This window comes from Lycorma delicatula, chromosome 5 (assembly GCF_047948215.1).
Source record: "Lycorma delicatula isolate Av1 chromosome 5, ASM4794821v1, whole genome shotgun sequence".
Lineage (NCBI taxonomy): Eukaryota > Metazoa > Arthropoda > Insecta > Hemiptera > Fulgoridae > Lycorma > Lycorma delicatula.
In genome coordinates, this window is record NC_134459.1 from 177,051,935 (window position 1) to 177,068,948 (window position 17,014).

General features: G+C 30.3%; 1 protein-coding gene across 18 annotated transcripts in view; it reads left to right on the forward strand.

Moving 5' to 3' along the window:
- LOC142325617 (uncharacterized) overlaps nucleotides 1–17,014 on the forward strand; it is a 114,199-nt gene that overhangs the window by 37,329 nt on the left and 59,856 nt on the right. For all 18 annotated transcript variants that reach the window (XR_012756578.1, XR_012756580.1, XR_012756577.1 and 15 more), the window contains 6 exons: nucleotides 393–541; nucleotides 4,367–4,621; nucleotides 5,011–5,169; nucleotides 5,852–5,995; nucleotides 9,032–9,235; nucleotides 11,753–11,916. Coding sequence is in view for 14 of the 18 variants with exons in the window: in XM_075367587.1 (XP_075223702.1) it covers nucleotides 393–541; nucleotides 4,367–4,621; nucleotides 5,011–5,169; nucleotides 5,852–5,995; nucleotides 9,032–9,235; nucleotides 11,753–11,916 (1,075 nt within the window). In the remaining 4 variants the exon portion in view is untranslated. The remainder of the gene's footprint in view (nucleotides 1–392; nucleotides 542–4,366; nucleotides 4,622–5,010; nucleotides 5,170–5,851; nucleotides 5,996–9,031; nucleotides 9,236–11,752; nucleotides 11,917–17,014) is intronic.

Below are 17,014 nucleotides of genomic sequence, written 5' to 3' on the forward strand. Positions count from 1 at the left end.
TTCTCTCCACACAATATAATATTTTCTTTTGTGATCCTGCCTTATTTTTCTACTGTTCTCTTTAAATGTCTCATCTTGGTATCTTTTGTTTTCCTGCTGTTATACCTTTTAGTCATTGTTATGTGTATAAATATACACACATAAATATATATATATAATTAAATTTTGTAATTAATTTATTAACTTTTTCTTATTAGGATTTTACTTAATTGGTGACTGACACATTAATTGACTTGTAATATGGCCAATGTTCATCATTTTGCGTTTGCAAAATTCTATTTCAGGTGTCAATTTTTTGTTTTATGATAATTTGTTGGAGCTTCTCAATATAAACATGTATGAGGTAAATGTCTTAATATATTTATTTTTAATTATTGACTTTTATATTTTAGGTGGTGATCGTGAAGGAGTAAATGTTAATTTATTGATGGTGCTTGTTCGTAAAGCTGAATTATCTAAATCAGAAGTACAACTCTTAATTGATTTCTTATTGAACAAACAACAAGGAATATCTGATGGTTCCACAGCTGAATGGATCGAGGTAATTTATATTTTATTTTTTGCTTACTAAGTAATGATATTATTTTTTTATGCATATATTTTAATTTTCGTGACATGCAATTTTTAAGTTGGTGATATGAAAGGGAGGTTGTGAACTTAGCTTACAACTTTACATGTAAATAATAATGAAATCATTTTATGTGAAAAAAAAACATGTATTATAAACATTTTACTTACATTTACAAGTATAAACATGTAAAGAAAATAAATTAATGAGATGGTTACATTTGTTTTTCATTTAAAAGTTTCTCCGTGGATCTATATTAGAAACACACAAACGCAAATTGTTCAACTGAAAAAAGACGATTCCTATATTTACTTTTTCACACAACCATTGACGAAAAACCCTTTTCACAGAAATAAGACATGACGAAAGGAATTAATATTTTCAATGCTTCTGTCATCGAATTTCTATATTCACTGCAATGAGCAAATCAAAACATATCTAAATCTTCAATGCAAATTGTAGTTGTAATGTTTTAACATTTCAAGGAGCTGCTTGTGAATCTCACTGATAACTTAGCAACTGCAATGTTTTCTTTAAGTGGATTCAGTACCCATCTCAAAAAGAAATCATTTTTATCTTCCAGAAAACACTTCGCCAGCTGAATTTTTAGCTCACATAAATGCATCTTTATGCTATCCAAACTGTGGTGGATAATAGTATTTTCTTCCAGATTTTCTTCAGTATAATCGCAACTGAGTAGAAACATATAAAACTTTTTGCTTTGGTTGTGAATAATCCAGATATCAAGCTTCTTAATAAAAGTATGAACTTTGTTATTAATAACATTTTGTATCATGTCCTTGTAAATTCACATTCAAGTTGTTTAAATGCGAAAATACATCAGCTAAGTAAGCCAGCAGCAACATATACTCATTATTCTGTGAAAACATGGAAAATGGCATTTGTTTATCTTGGAAAAATATTATTGATTCATCTCACATTAATCCAATAACTGGATTAACACTTTCTCACATGACAACCATCTAACTTCTGTATGAAAAAGAAAAGATTTGTTTTCTTTTCACCCATTTCATTGCATATTTTTGCAAACAGCCTATTCTGTAATTGTCAACTTTTAATAAAATTAATCATTTTTACAGCTTTACAAAGAATTTATCAAGATTTTTTGGCATATTTTTTTTGGCAAGAATATCTCCGAAGGAAAGCAGTGAATCCATTCTGCTCTTGTTAAAAGATGAAATTTTAATTTTTTCAGAACGTCACTTTTCATTGCTGTTATTTTCTTTGCACTATCACTACATACTGCAATATATTTTGTACAATCTATGTTGTAGTTTTTAATCGCTTCATAAAAAACATCAAAAAGACATTGTCCTGTTGCATGAAGTATTGATTTGCAAAACAGCATCGATCTGTCTATTGCATTCATATCCTAAAACAGTAGAACTGAGAAATGTTTGCTACATCTGTTGATTCATCAAATTGAATACTAAACATTTCATTTGAACTCACTTGCCGAATTATCTGATTGTTACCATTGCCAGCCATGTCATCGATTCGCCGTGATTTGTTGTTAGAAATCAGAATTTTTTTACAATCTTGCTTCTTCCATACCATTAAAACACTGACCATATCAATTGCAGCGGGCAGTATGAGGCTTTCTGCGATTGTATGAGTTTGAACATCTTAACTGCTCTTAATGCTATGAGATACAAAATTAGAATCAGAGATTCTTCAAGTATACTTTTATCAGTATGGCTTGATTTACAAATAGAAGCTTCTCAAAGTATGTAATTTTCTTTCTAAAGATTTGCTTTTATGTATGTTTAGTTTCTGGCTGTCACAATTAATTTTGATAGCTTCATGCTTTCAATGGAGAGGACTTAAAAGCAAACAGTGCACTGTGACTTTCCATTTAATGAGGTAAAACTGTAATTTAAGTAACTGTCATTGTACAATCTTCTTGCCTTTTTACCAATCGTTTCACTGGATGTAGGTGGCTCACTTCATTTTTTCACAAATTTATCGATTTTGCATAAGAATCTAATTGGAAAAAAATATAACAGTTAAACCCTTTGATCGCACTTACTAAAAACCAAAACTTCAATTATTATTTTTAATGAAACTGTGTTTCTAAAAAAACTTAAATAAAGGCACCAGACGCACACTTTGTGTTGGAAACTAAACTGATGTTCTAAAATCCCTTTCGCCTCTTTTATACTGCTGAGAGCACAACGTGCTCAAATATATCATATGCACGTTTGAACATGACACTCTTGTAGTGAATATTATGGAAGCAAACCAAATTAAAAGGAGCATGTACACATCAAGTTGGTACCTGTAAATTTCTCATGTTTGTACACTCTTTACATGCATTTTCATATCCGTCGCTATAAATGCAGCTAAAGTAGTTTTAACTAGGTTTCATCAGGTAGGGAGAGTCACAAAATATTCATTTTTTTTTACCTTTTGGGGGCTGTGGTACTATAAAAAGGTTGAGAATCACTGGTCTATATTATTAGGAGCTCATCAGCTCCTAATAATGTATATATATATATATATATATATATTATTATTATTATTATTATATATATAATAATATATATATGGTGAGGTATCATTAAAAAGGATTGTATTCATGATAGATTAAATTAATAAGGTAAGAATTTCTTCTATGTACTGCTTAGATCGATTCATTAATTGATGTTAAAATCTAAAGGTTAACGATCTTGAAAGATGTAAGGATGTTAAGTGATAATACTAAAAATGGTTAAAACAGTTTTCCCTAAGATCTAAAGCAAAATAACATCAATTAATGTTGCAACATTACTAGGTTATAAGTGAAATTACAGGTTTTTTTGTAATTTTATGTTTTGAAAATATAAGCTTTTTCTTTTCTATATTTTTGAAGGTAGAATCAGATTTAATAACATTTTCCTACATAATAGAGATATGTATTCTGAATGATTTATTTCATGATCGCTGTTCTTCTATTTCTTTTTTTTCAAAATTTGTATGACTTCCTTTTTATTAAAACATTTTTTATTCCTTCAGTAATAATATTTTTCACCTCTTCCTGAGTTTCTGTATTGCTCTGCACTATTCCTCTTCTATTTTTACCATTACTATAATGTGTTGTCTATCTTACGCCTTTCAGGTTAGTTCCTGACTTCATTTAGCACCCTCTTATTCTTTAATTCATAATACTGTTTTATGTTGTTTTCTTGAGTATGCTCCTTAGAAAATTGAATTCTGTTTACATTTTTCTTTTCTCTTGTCCCTTCAGCTTCCAGTTTACTAACATATATAAGAATTAACTGATAATGAGCTTCACAAAAAAATACAGGATTTGCAAAAAGTACTACTTTATTTCCGTATCTTATACAAGGCTCCTGACATTACGGTAAAAACTAGATGCCTTCTGAATTCATTAACCCGGTTGTTTTTCTTTCTTGCCTTTTATTTTGTAGGTTATCTTAAAAAAATACATTTATTAATGTGTATCAATAAATGTTTGATGTTTTTCATTAACAGTCTTCATCCTAGCCTTCTTATCGCTATATTCAAATTTTGTAGCTGCTTTTGAACACACTCCTTCATTTCCTAAATCATCATCTGAATCATTTGTATTTCAGTTCCGTACAACTTTCTCATTTATATATGTTACACAGCTATTTTTCAATTACTAGATACAAAATTCCTGTTTTTAATCATAATTCAAAGTATGAAGTCATCTGTTGTATTACCTTTACTCAGATATTACTAATAAAGCTTACAATAAAATTATTTTCAGTTTTTATAATTTATTATTCGGATGTGTTTCTATCTTTGTTATAGGGTCGTCAGGATCCAGTTTTAAAACTGAAGAAACAGCTGGCTGAGAAAGAGAAAGCACTTGCTGATGAACTTGAAGCTAGTATTGGACTTCAGGCTCGTTTGAAGGAATTACGTGCTGAATTAAATGCGGAGAAACATAATGTTCGCACACTAGAAGAAGCTGCACACGCAAGACAAGCTGAGATAACTTCGTTTGCCTTGAAGCTTCAACATGCTGTAGAAGAAAAACAAGCTGTTGCACAACAAATGCAACAGGTCTGAATTATTTTTCATCTGTGAATTTATTTGTTTTCTTTTATCTGTTTGACAATAATAGGAAATTCATTTCTAAATGTTAATGATAGAAATTTTAGAAAATTTTTTAAAAAGTTCATTATAAAAAATTTAACAATTTTTCTTTTTAATCTAGAGTTTTTCAAAATGATCTAAATATGAAAGTAGACATACAAAAAAGATGAATGATTGTGCAATATACCTATTTTTTTATTCAGCATAGGAAATAGTTATCAATAATATTAAATGCCATTTTGCATCCAGAATTTTTATATCAGCCTTTCAGAGTTCTGGTTATAACCAATAAAAAATTGTTTTTGTAGATAGGAAATCATTTTACTTAAATTCCATGGATTAATGTTTTTTTACAGTTACAAGCAAAGTTGGGTGAAGAAAGACTCTTAGTGCGCAAACTTCAAGAAGAAGGTGTTCAGGCACAAAGCGCTTTTCAGCAGGAACTACTTGCACAACGTCAGCAACTTGAAATGCATATTGCACGACTTGGAGAAACACAGCATCAACAGCAGGAGGTAACAAATCTATTAAATATTAATATTTATATAACTAATTAAAAATAATTGACTTAATTTTAAGGTGACTGTAATAAGCCTTATACCTGTCACTAGGTGTAGTAGAAATAATTTTTTTAATTTACTAACTTCCCATGTTGAAAAAAATTATGACTATTTTTTATTTGTAATTCTGTTTTTATTAAAAAAAAAATAAAGTTCAGAATTTGTTATTCAGTGTATCTAATATGTTCTGTTTTTGTAAAACATCATGTCTAATTTTCAACATACAGGATGAAAAACTGAGAAGGCATTAAAAATAGCAAGAGGTTTGTAACCTCTTAGGAATAAAAGTAGACAATAGAGCAGTATTAACACAATAAATAGGGAAGTGTAGTTCCTGATGAAGAATATGATAAAAGTTCTGATTCAAGATAGAAACATAGGAAGATTGTTGAAAGCTTTGAGAAAATGTGATTGAAATTGTCTGTTAAAAAGAATGTTTTATTGGTATATCACCTGAAGGAAAGCTTGTAGTACAGGTAACTTTAATTTGATCATCAGTAGACTAATCAACAATATCAGTTGGATTGTATTTATGCACACATACCCTTCCTGATTCAATTAACTCAGAATTGCTTAACATTAACTTTATATTGTTATCTTTGTTTTTGCTTTACATAATACAGTTTTTTATTTTTAGACAATTGCAACACTGGAAGCTCAGTTGGGTAATCAGATACAAGAACGTGAAGCTCTTGCTAGTGAACTCAGTATGCTTCAAGAACGCACTAACCATCTTCAGGACACAGCTACTCAAGCCCAAGAACTTGCTAGAACTGTTGATGTGAGTATTACAAATTTCTGCTTTTTTCATGGTGGTGAGAATTTCTCTTTAATTCCTAAGTTTTTGTTTGATTTGGCAGGTTTCGTTTCTGCTTTCCCCTGGTCGTTGCTTTGGTTTCTTATTTTTTCATGTTTTCCAATTTATTTATCTAAACAGCATTTATTTCTTGGCTTCCAGCGTAATTGTTTGTTTTTCTCCAACTAGTTTTTTCCGGCTATTGCCGGATCTAGGTGTGTGTGTTTAGGCAAATGCAATTACTGCTACCAACTTGCCAGGCCTGATGTATCTGCAGATGTAGTATGATGTAAGTGTAAATGTACCAGTAAACATGTAGTCTGGAACAGACTCAGGTCGACTGCTTCTGAGGCTGTGGTTAATTGAAACCCAACCTCCAAAGAATACAGGTATCCACAGTCTAGCATTCAAATCCATATTCCATATAAAAGCAACTATGTTTGCAAGAACTCGAACCTTAGAACTGTCTACTTCAAAAATCAGCTGATGCCATTGTGCCATTCTGGTATAATTATGCTGTTAATTTTTGACAAGAGTAAACTCCTAGTTTAAGATCACTTGTGATCAACCTTTTAACTCCCTTCCCTTAATTTTTACAACGCTTTACTTTTATTATCTCTCTTTACCCAAAACTTACTTATTGAACGCATTTGTTTCCTAAAATTGCTGCAACTGTTTCCAGTTTGACGGTATTTTATATTGGACTACATTATGATTCAAGTTTTACAGTAGAAGTCAAGATTTAATACCGATTAGTTTCTTGTCTTTCCTGATCCACTAAGTGAACTTTTTTGTGATACCTATCCCTAATTTTTAGTTGAAGATAACTACTGCTATTGTTTTTGAATAGTTTTGTGTTGTGGGAGATTATTAATTTATCTTTTATATTTATTTTAATTATAACTTTTCTGGAGTAAATTATCAGCAAAATTAGGTTAATCCACATAAACGTTTAGTAATATAATAGAAAAAACTGTTGCAGGAAGTGCATCAGAAAGGTGGATTTCCAGTTTTAGTTAAGAAAGAAAGGATATTGCAGTGTTATAATGATTTTTTAAAATTATGGTCAACCATGTTTTTTATTTCTGTTTAATTTTATATTAGTAACCAAAAATATGTATATGTATCATATGTTCAAAACAGAGCTTTAAAACAGGTTTTTTGGACATCAGCCCCTTTTCTTCATACCAGATCACATTTTAGATTACTGTGAAACTAAAGTACCATAATGAAATTAGCCTTTTTTTATATAATTGCATTTTTTACCCACTTTTTGAAGAAAAGTATGTATTGAAATTTAGATATGCTGTATTAGTATATCTGAAGTTGTGCGTGTGAAAGTTAGATTAAGATTGGTTGAGTCGTTGTTGATTTATGTTCAATTTAAGGTTGAAAAAAGGATTTTCTGTGTTATTTCTCACTACTAAATTAAAACAGGCGCTTTAATGCTTTCATGAAAATTACAGCTCCATTTAAGTATAAATCAAATATGCTAGATTACAGCACATAACCCACCGGGTTAATTTAGTGGTGACCTCATCAATGCTAATCAGCTGTGAGTCGAGAGTTATAAGGTTCAAATCCTAGTAAAGGCAGTTACTTTTATATAGATTTGAATACTAGATGGTGAATACTGGTGTTCTTTGGAGGTTGGGTTTCAATTAACCACACATCTCAGGATTGGTCAACCTGAGACTGTACAAGACTACAGTTCATTTACATTCATCCTCTGAAGTAATGCCTTATGGTGGTTTTGGAGGTTAAACAGAAAAAGAAAGAAAAATCACAGCACATACAGTTTTATTGAAAATACATTTTACCAAAGCTATTTTTAAAATATTTTTTACTACTTTTTATTTATTTAAAATATTTTTTGATCGGTATTATTGTTATAATTTTAAAAATACAAAACATTGTACAATTTTTATTATACAGTTAAAATAATTAGCTTAATAATATTTTATGTATTTTTAAATGGAGCTGTAGTTTTCATGAAAACATAGTTTAAATGCATGATTTAATTCAGTGGTGACAGATAACATAGAAGATCTTAATAAAATAATGAAACGGTTTTTTGCTCTAACTCCGGTTCCTGTAAACTGATTTCACTTGGAAATCAGTCAAGCTCTATCCCCAATATTTTTATATCACTCCACCAAGTTTTGTCAAAATTGGTTAAGATTTGCGTCCAGTAAAATGGATGAAAAAATCTTACACATATTTACATACATACATATGTATTAAACATGACCAGGCACAGTAGCGATTTCCAAATTCCAACTATGATGATTGCTTTAGAAAAATAAATTGGAATTAAAAGAATAGGATGTAAGGTAAAATGATGTATTCACAAATTTTCAGTTATCAGATTCAGCCGTAGATAGTATTTTAGAAAATGAAGATCACTTAAATGAACATTTTATTATAAAAGTTGAATGAAGTAAAAAGCGCATTTTGTAAAGAACTACACTTCTCGGATGGAAAACTTTTGTACTCCCATGAATATAATTTCCATTAATTTTTTTCATATTTGATATATTGTTTATAATTTTATACCTTTCTTGTATTTACCTTTTTTGTAGAGATTTATCAAGTAGTAGATTTATACATGATGTATTTTGGATTGTTAAACATATATTGTCATTTCTTTTCAGATTTTTTTTTTAATTGCGGTTCTTTTTTTGTTATTCAGGTGATGAGTGACAACCTGTATAATTAATTATTCAACCATTTAAAATATAAATGAAGTTTTTTAGAATCTTGTAACCCAATTTTAATTTCTACTTAAGGAACAATATGTTATTGAATCTCTCTTGATTCTTCTTGATTTTCCAGTCTTTTACGTAGCTTTTATTTCATATATAACTTCCTATTTGTTTCGTGTCATTGATAGATCGAACTAGTAAATGGTTTTCTAAGAGTGAATGATTGTATTTGTTTTGTGGTTAATTAATTCAATCATAAATCATCAGATAGTTTTTTGTTTATTTTTTAAATATCAACCTTTTTTTAACAATACAGGAGCAGCGAAGTGTAAGAGCAAATCTGGAACATCTAGTCACAGCTGCTCAGTTTGAAACCAATCGTTTACAAACAGAAGTTAATGAATTATCAGACCAATTAAATCATATGAGAAAAGAAAACGAGAAATTAAATTCAGCTGTTCAAACTATTCAGAATGAAAATTCTCGTCTTAAAGAGGCAAATGAAAGACTCGCTATGCAGGTAACAGTTTATGATTCAATCAAACTAAATAGTTAAGCGATTTGCTTTTTATAGGTTTGGTATTTCAGCAGGATCAACTGTCAAAGTAAAAATAAATGTGTTGTGAGGAGTTAATTTTGTTTATTTAGCCTCGTAAAAATTAGTCCATATTTCCTTCTGTATAGGTATACCGTTTTGGTACTGATGTTTATTTTCTCTTGTATTATTAATGAAAAGTTACGCTTAACATAAATTCATTTAATTTGTTGTCACTATTACTTTTTTTTTTATTCCATCAGTTTCCCCTTAAACCTTTCAACTGTGGAGGACCAATGATTATCTTAATGGAATCATAATTTCTGGAAGTTCAGTTGATTGCAAGAAATTTGAAACTGAAGAATGTAATTTTTGGACTACATTTCCCAGATATATATTCTCGCCCGTGTAATTTTATATAGAGTTATCTAAAATTAAATCGTTTTATTTAAAATCTAATTGTAAAGTTAATATTTAAACAATGAAATTATGTCCAATAAATTCTAGATCCATTTGTTTCTTTAAAAGATGTAAAAGTAACTTAAAGAAAATAAATTTATAGTAAATAAACATATATTTAAAAGTAATCAAAATAAACACTGTTGTTATGTTAATACTACAGTAAAAATCATTATAATAGCAATTATAATATGGTGACCTCTCTGGTATAAATACCATTATTCTCCCTATGGTCTCCTTTCTGGGAAATATGCAGTTCTCATTGGAAATAAATTCTTATTAGGATGATCTTAATTGATTATAATGACTAATTTGTATACAAGCAGTCCTAATGCTGCTGGTACATTGCAAACATTACACACACTCCTTGTCTTACGCCATAATATTTATACCGTGCATCTTATAAATTAATCTCCAGTTATAAGAACACTATGGTGATTAGATGACGTGTGTGATAATTTGTATACATTTTTCAGTTCAAAGCCTATAGTATGTAAGAATTTTTCACTTAAAATAATTTTTGTTAAATTATTCTTTGCTAAACTTAAGCTATTGCCAAAATATATATTGTTCAATAAAATAAGCTCTACCTGATAAAATGTTATCAACCAGTCAACATCAGTTGTTAGATGCAAATAATAAGCTGAAATTTACAAATTTTTTAGGGCATTATAAGAAGAATGGGTCTTATGCAGGGGGTTTTAAATAAACTGAACTTTATGTCAAGGTTTTTAATATTGAGGAAATCCTCACTTTACCATTAGTTACTTTCAATTTTGGCAAGTTTATTTTAGAATAATATGACGTTTTGTTCACATGTATAGCTTTATCTCAATTTCAGAAGTTCTTTTCTTTTTTGTTTGTTAATGATTTCAATGGCTTGTAATTTCAAATGTACTAATCTGTATTTTTTAAATAAAGATAAACCGTGCAGGCCCTGTTATGCTAAATGCTCAACTGCACATTATATATTCGTATAATTTTTATTCATCTGTTACATTTATTTCATTATAGTATTAGATATTATGTTAGTGAATTTTTTACTTATGCGTAAATGCTATTCCAAAATTGACTCTTCAATATCGGCTTAAAAATAAACTGACTACCGTTATTTCATCGGTGCATATTTTGTAGACACTAGTGACCTATAATTTTTTTATATACTCATCCCCGATATCCACTTTGTTCAGAGGCCGTAAAAGAGCAGACCTGTTATAGCCAGTCTTGCCTACAGTGAGGTGCATGGCATGATGATATCTTTTACACGCAGAAGAACAAGTGCTACTGAGATTGATTAATGATTTTGTCTTATTTATGGTCATAATAATGTTATGAATGTCAGCACAATGAGAGGTCGGTGCTGGAAATTCAGGAAGGGTGCATATATTTGGAAAAAAGATTACTTTTCAGCCCTGAAAACAAACTCATTAAACAAATTTTGGATCGAATGTAAATTTTGCTGAAAAAATTGTTGAAATGGTTTTCCACAATATTACCAGAAGTTTGCTGTTAAAGGATTAGATCATTTCAAAACGGATGGCATTGGATGCTCATGGAGGTTCTTCCTCATGTAGTACTTCACAGGGTGCACAAATGCTTTACTTGGGTAGCTCAAAAGGGACTTTTTGCCATCCTCCTCTTCATCAAGATTCTGGGTGGCTTCCGATGCTTTGAAACTAGTAGTTAGTGGATGTGGCAAATATTAACCGATTAGAAACTCATAATAGTGATTGATTCTTCATCAAGCATCTGCAAAACCTCTGTCATGTAATAGTAACTGCCTGAACGTGAATGACTGTTAAATGGAAAAATAATGTAGGTAAATTATGTATTAAATAAAACATTTCTCCCTGTTTTTAAACTGCCGATTGGAAGTCAGTATTGCAATAGCCATTGTGTTTACTGTCTTAAAACGATTTTTGAGTTATGTCATATTTTCTATATGTTAATTTATTCTAAGTTTTAGAAATTTTATTAATTTTGTTAAATGAAGGAAGTAGTTAAAAAATAAAATTAATTTACAGAACCAATAAATTTTTATAGGTGTCATCTGCATGTGTAGAAGCTAGACAGTTACGTGATGAAAATGAATCATTGGCGGCTCAAGTGACTTTATCAATGGAAAGACCTGCTACAGAGGGGCGTGAAAATGGAGATGCCAATAACTATACTGAAAATAAACCATCACATTTAGAGGAGCGAGACAAGTAATTAATTATTCCTTTTATATATTTGTTGGTCATTCGTATTTGAAAATTTTATTTTTAATGTAAACAGTCATTAAATTAACGGCCTCTAGTAAACAGTGAACAACTCTGTTCAATTTTAATAATGACATGTTGACATTTGTTGTAGAAAATATAAATTTCCTTGAAAATTGTTGAAATATGTGTCCACTTTTATTTTTTTGATTGTCAATATCAGTATTAATAAATAAACCATTTAAAACAAAACAAAGGTTATCTGAACTAGAAAATTGTAGAAAAAAAAAATAGCATTTGAAGGAGAATACCTAATTTATTCAAAGTGTATACAGTGAATTTATTAAAACTGGTGTACCTGTTCATAATAAACAATGAACTTTTTTGCTTTTTTTTTTGTCTTCAGTCGTTTGACTGATTTGAAGAAGCTCTCCAAGATTCCCTCTCTAGGGCTAGTCGTTTCATTTCGGTATATCCCCTACATCCTACATCCCTAAAAATTTGTTTTACATATTTCAAACATTGCCTGCCTGCACAATTTTTTCCTTCTACCTGTCCCTCCAATATTAAAGCGACTATTCCAGGATGCCTTAATATGTGGCCTATAGGCCGTCATTTCTTTTAACTATATTTTTCCAAATGCTTCTTTCTTCATTGATTTTTCGCAATACCTCTTCATTTGTCACTTTATCCACCCATGATTTTTAACATTCTCTAATAGCACCGCATTTCAAAAGCTTCTAATCTTTACTTCAAAGGTACTCTGATCGTCCAAGTTTTACTTCCATATAAAGCTGCGCTCCAAACATATACTTTCAAAAGTCTTTTCCTGATGTTTAAATTAATTTTTGATATAAAAAAATTTTTTTTTTACTTAAGGCTTGTTTCGCCTATGCTATTCAAGCATTTTATATTGCTCCTGTTTCATCCGTTTTTAGTAATTCTACTAACCAAATAACTAATTTCTTCTACCTCCATAATCTTTTCTCTTCCTATTTTTATATTCAGTGGTTCATCGTCGTTATTTCTACTACATTTCATTACTTTCATTTTGTTCTTGTTTATTTTCATGCGGTAGTTCTTGCGTAGGACTTCATCCATTCCGTTCACTTTATCTTTTCACCTTGTATTGGTACTCTCGATCTAAATTGTTCCTTAACATCATTAACTGCTAGTTCTATGTAAAGATTAAAAAGTAACGGGGATAGAGAACATCCTTGTCAGACACCATTCTTGGTATGGCTTCTTTCTTATGTTCTTCAATTATTACTGTTGCTGTTTGGTTCCTGTAAATGTTAGCAATATCTCTGTATTTGAACCCTGATTTTTTTTAAAATGCTGAACATTTTGTTTGTCTACGTTATCGAATGCCTTTTCTAGGTTTATAAATGCCAAGTATGTTGGTTTGTTTTTCTTTAATCTTCCTTCTTCTATTAATCTGAGCCCTAAAATTGTTTCCCTTGTCCCTATACTTTCATGAAACCAAATTGGTCTTCTCCTAACACTTCTTCCACTCTCCTCTCAGTTCTTCTGTACAGAATTCTAGTTAAGATTTTTAATGCTTGGCTAGTTAATCTAATTGTTCTGTATTCTTCACATTTATCTGCTCCTACTTCTTTGGTATCATGACTATAACACTCTTTTTGAACTCTGACGGAACTTCCCCTTTTTCATAAATATTACACACCAGTTTGTATAATCTATCAATTGCTTCCTTACCTACACTGTGCAGTAATTCTACAGGTATTCTGTCTATTCCAGAAGCTTCTCTGCCATTCAAATCTTTTAATGTTCTCTTAAATTCATATCTCAGTATTGTTTCTCCCCTTTCATCCTCTTTGACTTCTTCTTCTTCCTCTATAACACCATTTTCTAATTCGTTTCCTCCGTATTACTCTTCAATATATTCCACCCACCTATCGACTTTGCCTTTCGTATTATAAAACGGTGTACCATCTTTGTTTAACACATTATTAGATTTTAATTTATGTACCACAAAATTTTCCTTAACTTTCCTGTATGTTCCATCTATTTTACCAATTTTCATTTCTCCTTCCACTTCTGAACACTTTTCTTTAATCTACTCTTCTTTCGCTAGTTGACACTTCCTGTTTATAGTATTTCGTAATTGTCGATAGTTCCTTTTACTTTTTTCATCGCTAGCATTTTTATTTTCTACGTTCATCCATCAGCTGCAATATATCGTCTGAAACCCAAGGTTTTTTACCGGTTCTCTTTCTTCTGCCTAAGTTCGCTTCTGCTGATTTAAGAATCTCCTTTTTAACATTCTCCCATTCTTCTTCTACATTTTCTACTTTATCTTTTTTGCTTAGATCTCTTGCGATGTCCTCCTCAAAAATCTTCTTTACCACTAAATTATGGTCACTATCAATATCTGCTCCAGGGTAAGTTTTGCAGTCGATGAGTTGATTTCTAAATCTTTGCTTATCCATGATATAATCTATCTGATACCTTGCAGTATCACCTGGCTTTTTCCATGTATATATTCTTCTATTATGATTCTTAAACTGGATGTTGACAGTTCCTAAATTATACCTGATACAATATTTCCTTCCTTCCCTTTTCCATTGCTTGCATTCTAACCTCCAACTATTATTAAATTTTCATCCCCTTTTATGTGTTCAATAATGAACTTCTATAAATCAAAATTAATGAAGTAATTAATTGAATGATATATAACTTTGTTACAACCACAGCGTGTAGTTGATGCAAGAAGGTGTTAGACATGGCATTGGAAAGCTCCTCCACTTGAGCTATATACAGGTGCGGTAAAAATGCTTAAAAATACTGGTTGTTCAAAAAATTTTTGCAAAATGGATTTTTTTTTTAAATTTTAAATAAAAGCATATCACTATTTTTAGGTAGATTTCATAAGAAAGCTACCTATTGTAACGGGTGCCATGATTCGACTTCCGAAAAATTCTGACATATCTTCGCATATATATATATATATATATTTACTTTACTTGTATGTGTATATATTTACTTTTATATGTATATATTTCACTTTCTTGTGGACATGATAACTGCTTTAATTTCGTCCCAATTACTTTAAAATTGTTCCTTGAAAATAACTTGCCCAGAAATCTCAGTCGAGTTTGTTTATGGCCAAAATCGAACCATGTGGGTGGAAGGGGGTGGGCTTTTTTGAAAAAATAAAGTATCGCTATAACTTTCTTATTACGTAAAATATAGAATTTGTTTAAAGCTCCTACTACTCTTTGGATAAGGGCTTAAAACATTTGTAAGTAAATTTTTTATATATCACTTAACCATTGGCTCAGGGGGGGGAAAAAAGGGATTTCGAAGACAAAAAATATCATACCTCTTTTAATAGACACAGTATCTAATCGGTTTAAAGTGGTTGTTAGTCCTCTAAACATTACCTCAAGCTTTTGTCTGAAACAATTTTTGTTATGACCAACCCTTACGGCAAGGATGACCAAAATGTTGCTGGAATTGTAATAAGATGGAGCTTGTCATGCGCTAAACATGTGAAACTTTTTTTCACATGTAACCATTGTCGTATTGAGTAAAGTTGATGTTTTTCTTAACTTTAAGGGAAATCTTTTTTATCCCCTATTTTCTTTCTTTCTTTTCCTGTTTATCCTCCGGTAATTACCTTTCAGATAATACTTCAGAGGATGAATGAGGATGGTATGAGTGAATGTAAATGAAGTGTAGTCTTGTACAGTCTGTTTGACCATACCTGAAATGTGTGGTTAATTGAAACCCATTATCCCCTACTTAGCACTGGTGAAATCTACTTTTGCCTTCTGGTGTGCCAAAAGGGATATTTTTTCAATTCCAAGTAGTCGTCAGTATAACAGTTCTTTCTTTTATTAGAGTAGTTATTTTTTAATTGTAATTACAAACTGAATTGTAGTGTTGAAATTTTTGAATTTATGGTGTTATTTCACAATCTTGTTTCATCTTAAAATTACTTTGACCAAAATTAAAAAAAAAAAAAACAGATTTAATCTTATAATAGGATTAAATAATCTTACTCCATATGTATAAGATGTTCAGCAAACCGTAAAAAGTTATTTCTGTTGTTCTAAAAATAGCTTTTTTTCTAAATTATTCAGTGTTTGCCCTTTTACAAGAATAAAAGTAATCGCCTCAAGTTTCTGTTAATAAATGAAATGACAATATGCGATTTGATACTTATGATCTGAAATATTGTAATCTATACAAAAGGGTAGAAAATTATCTTTAGATAAATTTGTAAAATATTGTCACTGCATGTGGCAAGGCTACTTGTAATTCTAGTAATCTGAGAGAAATATTTAGTTTTGCTAACTCAAACTAGAATAATCTTGAAATTTAACATCGAAATCACCTCATTCTATGAGATTTGATAAAAAAATACATGGAATTTTTAGATTTTCCCAGGGCTGTGTAAGTCCAATTGTTACATTTCTTTTTGTTGTGCCGGTACACTTGTCTCTAATGTATGTTTCCATTGGTAGCCATATTGGATGCTTAGTTTATTGTTAGCGTCGAAAAGGTTACGCATGTTTTGATATGGTTGGCAATTTTTAACTTGTGGAAAAAATTTAACATAGAATTTGCATTAAAATTTGCTTTAAGAATAGAATAAACTGCATTGTATATGTTGAATGTTGCTTTTGGTGATTCTTCTATGAATAAAACAATTGTTTACAAGTGATACAAGAATTTCCAAAAAGGCCGTTAAGACAATGAAGATGTCTCAGTACACCTAAATCTGATGACAATGTTGAAAAAGTGAAGAAAATAATTATGGAAAATCACTGAATCATTATCAGAGAGTCAATAAGGATTATTACCTTGAAGTTCTACGCTGTTTGCATGAAGCAATCTGAAGAAAATGCCCAGATTTGAGTCAAAACAATTCATTGCGATTACACTACAATAAAGCACCTACTCACACTTTATTAATTGCTTGTGAATTTTTGACAAAGAACAACACTGCTATGATTCCTCAGTCAACTTATTCTATAGACATGGCTCTCTATGACTTCTTCCTATTCCTCTTGTTGAAAAAAACCATATGTTGTGTTCCAGAGATGCTTTGAAGAAGGAAAAAGTGCTGGCACCT